Below are 5333 nucleotides of genomic sequence, written 5' to 3' on the forward strand. Positions count from 1 at the left end.
AAAACTAGTGGGAAATGTGCCATTTGGAAAGCTAAAACTCTTTCTCTTGCGGGCCCTCTTACTTTGATTCAATCTGTCAATTGTGCGGTTCCTAATCATATTATGCAAGCATGTAGGTTGCCTGAGCCTGTTCTTAATGATCTTGATAAAATCAATTGGCGTTTCCTTTGGGGGGACTCCACGGAGGGAAAAAAGATCCACCTTGTTTCTTGGAAGGAGGTTTGTCAACCTAAAAACATGGAAGGCCTGGGGATTAGACAAGCCAAGGACAATAACAAAGTGTTATTAATGAAGCTCCTGTGGAGAATGTGGCAACTTCCCTCTTCTCTTTGGGTTCGTTTTCTTTGTGGGAAGTATAGAAAAGACAGGATTTTGGGGGTCCCAAGGAGAGAGTGGTTAATTATTCCTTTCTTTGGAAAGGCCTTAGTTCTGTTTTTTCAGAGTTCTGCTCTGGGATAGGTTGGGCTGTGGGCAATGGGAAGTCTATCAGCTTCTGGTATGATACCTGGATTGGTGATAAATCTTTGATAGAGTTGTGTAATTCCCCTCCTCCTGTTGATATCCGTAATTGGAGGATTGCTGATGTGGTGGATTCTGAGGGGGAGTGGATCTAGTCCAAATTTGACTCTTTTTTCAGTCTAGATACGCTCCTAAGGATTAGAGGGGTTAAGATAAGTAATAAGGAGGAAGATAAGGATAGTCATTGTTGGGCGTTGATAAAAAACGGGGCTTATACCTGTAATTCTACCTTTGAGGCCTTCAATCAAAATGGGGTGGGTTCCCACTCTGAAGTCTGGAAGCTTATTTGGGCTTTAAAAATTCCCTACCGTATCAAGAGCTTTCTATGGCTTGGTGTCAAGGATAGGTTGCTTACTAATTCAGATAGAAATAGACGGCATCTGGTGGATTCTGGTGCTTGTAGCAGATGCAGAGGGCATGTGGAAACAATTTGCCATGCTCTTAGGGATTGTATTAGGAGTAAAGAGGTGTGGATGAAAGTTCTCCCTAACCGCTTGCTGTCGACTTTCTTGACCCACTCTGATCTTGACTGGTTTGCAGATGGAGTTAGTGGGAAGTTGTTGGCTGACCTTGAGCATGGTGATATTTTCTTTGCTATTGTCTGTCACCAAATTTGGAATTGGAGGAACGAGGAGATTTTTGAAAGGAAAACTGTTATTCTTCCTAATTTGAGAGAGTTCTTCACGGGAAAATTATCTAATATTATTGATAGCTTCAAAGGAGATGCTTTTGCTAGATCTACCCAAAAGAAGATTTTTCACCTCCTTGGCTGGTGTAGGCCTAGGGAAGGGGTGGTGAAATTAAATACGGATGGTTCTTGCCTTAAAGACGGTAAAATTTCTGCAGGAGGTGTTCTAAGGGATGATGAGGGTGCTTGGCTGTCTGGATTTGTTCAGAATCTGGGCTTGGGTTCATCCTTTTCGACTGAGCTTTGGGGGATTTTTTTCTGGCCTTAGACTGGCCAAGAGTCTGGGGTTGAAAAAGTTGCTTGTAGAATCTGACAACCTCGAGGCCATCAAAATGATCTCCGATAAAAAAAAAAACTATTTGTTTAAATAGCCAAAATTTAATCAAAGGTATTAGAAGGCTTTGTTCTTCCTTTGACCTCATCAGTTTCAGCCATGTCTTCAGAGAGCAAAACCGGGTAGCGGATCGTTTGGCGGCTGCTGGGCACGAGAGGATGTTGGGCGTCACAACCTTATCTTCTCCTCCTGATTATTTATCTTCTCTTCTTTTGAAAGATGTAGTGGGGGGTTATCTTCCCTAGGCTAATCCCGGGTTAATCTTTTGTTTTTGTTTTTTCTTTCCTGTTCCTACCAAAAAAAAATAGATGATTGAATTTTTTATATTGCAATAGTTATATAACCTCCCACCTCCATTTTTAACTTCCCACCATAAAAATGTACCAACTGAATTATAGTAACAATTGTAATTTCTCTTATTAGAGAATGCAATAAAATTTTTATATTTTATATATCTGTATATGAGTTAACACATCAAATCTAATTTAACCAAAAGGTTTAAGTCAAGGATGTAAGCTATGATTATTTTGTTTTTGACAAAGTAACTATTAAATTAATCCAATAGTGAAAAATAACAAAATCATCATCTAACGGTAGAAAAAAACAAAATAATGATTAATTTATCAAAAACAAAGTAACCATAATGTTTACTTCCAAATAATACATCAAATCTAATTTAGACAAAAAGTTTCCAAGTTAATACATCAAATCTAATTTAACCAAAAGGTTACCAAATTAATACATCAAATCTAATTTAGCCAAAAAAGTTTCCATATCAATTAAAGTTTATCTATTTAATAAAATAGAAAGATTATCTATTTAATAAAATAGAACCCAACTAAATTTGCTTTAAGTTTGTGTTTTACTCTAACACTTACCCATTTTGGGCAGCATAAACATCTATACTATTATGAGAAAATTCAGAGTAATATAAACATCTATAATCAAGCTTAAGACATGTATCAATCACAATATGTTTTTTTAGAGAATTCTTTTATTCCATAATACACGACGTTTTGATCAATTTATGCACATTAATTGATTTTTACCAAATATGACCCTATTTAAATTGTTTTTATTTATTTTGAGAATAGATAAAAATTAATTAGTGGATGCAATTAATACAAGGATAACAAGATCTTAGCTACATTTTTTTAATTCTTGTACCTTGACCTTAAATCAATTGTGGAATAGAGGGCGTAATATGTTGCACCGACACCAAATCAGACACCGAAAAAAGGCTATTTCTGAAACATAACACTCAACCGAAAACGCCACGAAAAGGAAGAAGTCACAGACGCCGCGAAACAAAACACGAAACACTACTAAAGAGGAGAACTTTGGACACCAATCTTCCAATAGAAAAAACACATCTACACAAGATCTATGCTCTATAAAATGAACAACCATTGCACAAAAAGCCAAAAATAACAGTGGCTAATTCCAAACATTAGATTCATTCATAACAGTAAACTGTACCATTCCAAACATGTTAAAAAAGAAAGCAACTTCATCACTGTTCCTGCCTCAACAATAATCCCAAGTTAAAAAAACACTTGTACACACTAATTACGTGTCATGAACCAATCAAAAAGCTTAAGATCAAGATGAACTAACCCCAAAAGCAAGTATCTTTACCTCTAAAACACTATGATCCTTCTTCTTCTCCAAAAACAGCTTCAACTGAACTAAAACAAACACTATGATTCTTCTGGTGAAGCTGCTATTCTCTTTGTCTGCTGCTGCTGTTGCTTCTTCTTCTTCTCCGAAAACGCCTTTGCGAAAGCTTCAACAATTCGTTGCTGAGATTCCAAAATCATCTCTGTTCTTTTCATCTCCATTTCCATTCTCATTGTCTCAATTTCTCTTGCCATTTCCATTTTCATCTGCTCCATTCTCACAAACCCATCTCCTAATACTTTAATTGCAGTCACCATTTCCTCCATTGGTTCTCTTTCTCTTTTCTTCCCACTTTCTTCAGAACCCCTAAATGATCTACTGCTACCCAATCCAGACCCTGAGACTGAACTACCCCCAAAATTTGTAGGTTTTGGAGTCATATGACATGCCAAATTAGAATTAGGGTTAAGGTTAGGGTTTACTCCGTACTTTGAATCAATTTTGGGATAGAATTTAGGACCTGGTTGTGCTATGCTTACTCCAGTGGGAATTCTAATTCTAAAACCACTGGCTGCAGCAGCAGCTGCAGCAGAAGAAGAAGTGATTCCACCTCCTCCGACTCCGCAGCCTGTGTTTCCGGCAATTCCGTTGCGGTAGAGCTGATGAATGCTCCTTGAGCTCGTAATTGGATTTCCATTCCGGTGATTTTCCATGTAAAACCCTTGATTGTTATTACTAGTGTTATTGTTATCTTCTTCTTCCTCATTTTCATCCTCGTTATCATCCCCATCGCTCTCGGAATTGTTGTAATCCGGTTTCGTCTGAGGACCTTTCTCCATAGCATCCATTCGCTTAAAATGAACCCAAGAAGACGCAAATCTTGAAACCGGCATAGATCGAGCCCGCTGGATCTCCGTACGGTATCTCTTCCGGAGCTTCTCCATCTTATGACGACATTGCACGGCAGTCTTCGGCGGAGAAGCAGCCGGACACCGTCGAGAAACAGCGTCAGCAACCTCCTGCCAGTGATTCGCCTTAAGATTCCCCCGGCGGAGCGTGTACCACTTGTCACGATAAGCATCGATCAGCGCAACCGTCTCGTCGTGGGACCAGCACGGCGGCGGAAGACGCCGTGGGTTAGAGGAAGCCTGCGGCGGCGCTGGGATGGATGGAAGGGGGTTAGATGGGAGAGTTGATGAATCTGGAGGCGACGGAGATCCAGTACCCGGCGGCGAAGACATTAGAGAGAGTTGTTTATGTTTATGTCAAGGGGATCGGTGGTGAAAGATGCGGTGGAGTGGATAATTTAGAAATTCAGAGACGGTGGTGGTGGTGGAGGCGGCGGCGGAGAGAGAGGTAGAAAAGGGAAAAGGAAGAGGAGAGGGAGGAGATAGGGTTGAGGAGGAGGAGATAAAAGTGGGGTTAGGTGACATATTGAAAGGGAAGAGGTTGGGTGGGGGAGGTGGGAGGGAGGTGTGTGCGGCTGATTTTGAGATCTAGAAGGATGAGGCCACCGCTAAGGTCGTTTTGGGGGAAGGCTAACGTGCGCTGAAAGGACGGCTGCGCACCCCCAAGAAAAAAGAAAAAGAAAACCGCGGCTGATTTTGAGATCTAGAAGGATGAATGAGGCCACCGCTGTCGTTGGGGATGGCTAACGTGCGCTGAAAGGACGGCTGCGCACCCCAAAGAAGAAAAGAAAAAGTAAAACTGCGGCTGATTCTAAGATCTAGAAAGGTGATGAGGACTGAAGCCACCGGTAAGGCTAACGTGCGCTAAGAGGAGCGGTGCGCTAATGAGGTCCACTTTTTCTCCGCCTTGTGGGTTTTGTGGTTTTTCTTTACACTGTGTTCGGATTACAGGAGATTTTTTATTTAATTATTAGAGAATAAATAGAAAATTGTTTTAAAAAAAACATTTATTATTAGAGAGAGAAATAGAGGGATGTTTGGTTATAGGGATATGATAGCGCCGGTCGGTGAAACAGAATCACGGGAAGGTGGATTGGGATTAGCGAAGGGGGAATTAATGGGGTTATAAGTATTGAATTCTTTTGTCTTAAAAAAAAAAAAAATATTGACTTGAATTGATGATAGTAGTTTGGATACCACCTTGCAATCAATATATCATCGATTACTAAACTTCAAAACGTAACCGATTTTACAATTTTTTATA

General features: G+C 40.0%; 1 protein-coding gene across 1 annotated transcript; it reads right to left on the reverse strand.

The window, feature by feature from the left end:
• Window positions 1-2957: 2957 nt before the first annotated feature.
• On the reverse strand, window positions 2958-5032 carry LOC136216508 (protein FIP2). Its single transcript, XM_066003042.1, has one exon. The coding sequence runs from the start codon at window positions 4400-4402 to the stop codon at window positions 3242-3244; it is 1161 nt and encodes a 386-aa protein (XP_065859114.1). The 5' UTR covers window positions 4403-5032; the 3' UTR covers window positions 2958-3241.
• Window positions 5033-5333: the final 301 nt, after the last annotated feature.

The sequence above is a fragment of the Euphorbia lathyris genome, chromosome 2 (genome assembly GCF_963576675.1).
Source record: "Euphorbia lathyris chromosome 2, ddEupLath1.1, whole genome shotgun sequence".
NCBI lineage: Eukaryota > Viridiplantae > Streptophyta > Magnoliopsida > Malpighiales > Euphorbiaceae > Euphorbia > Euphorbia lathyris.

What these genes read in the sequence shown, in the direction of transcription:
- LOC136216508 (XM_066003042.1), bottom strand. Translation starts at nt 4,402, where the DNA reads ATGTCTTCGCCGCCGGGTACTGGATCTCCGTCGCCTCCAGATTCATCA.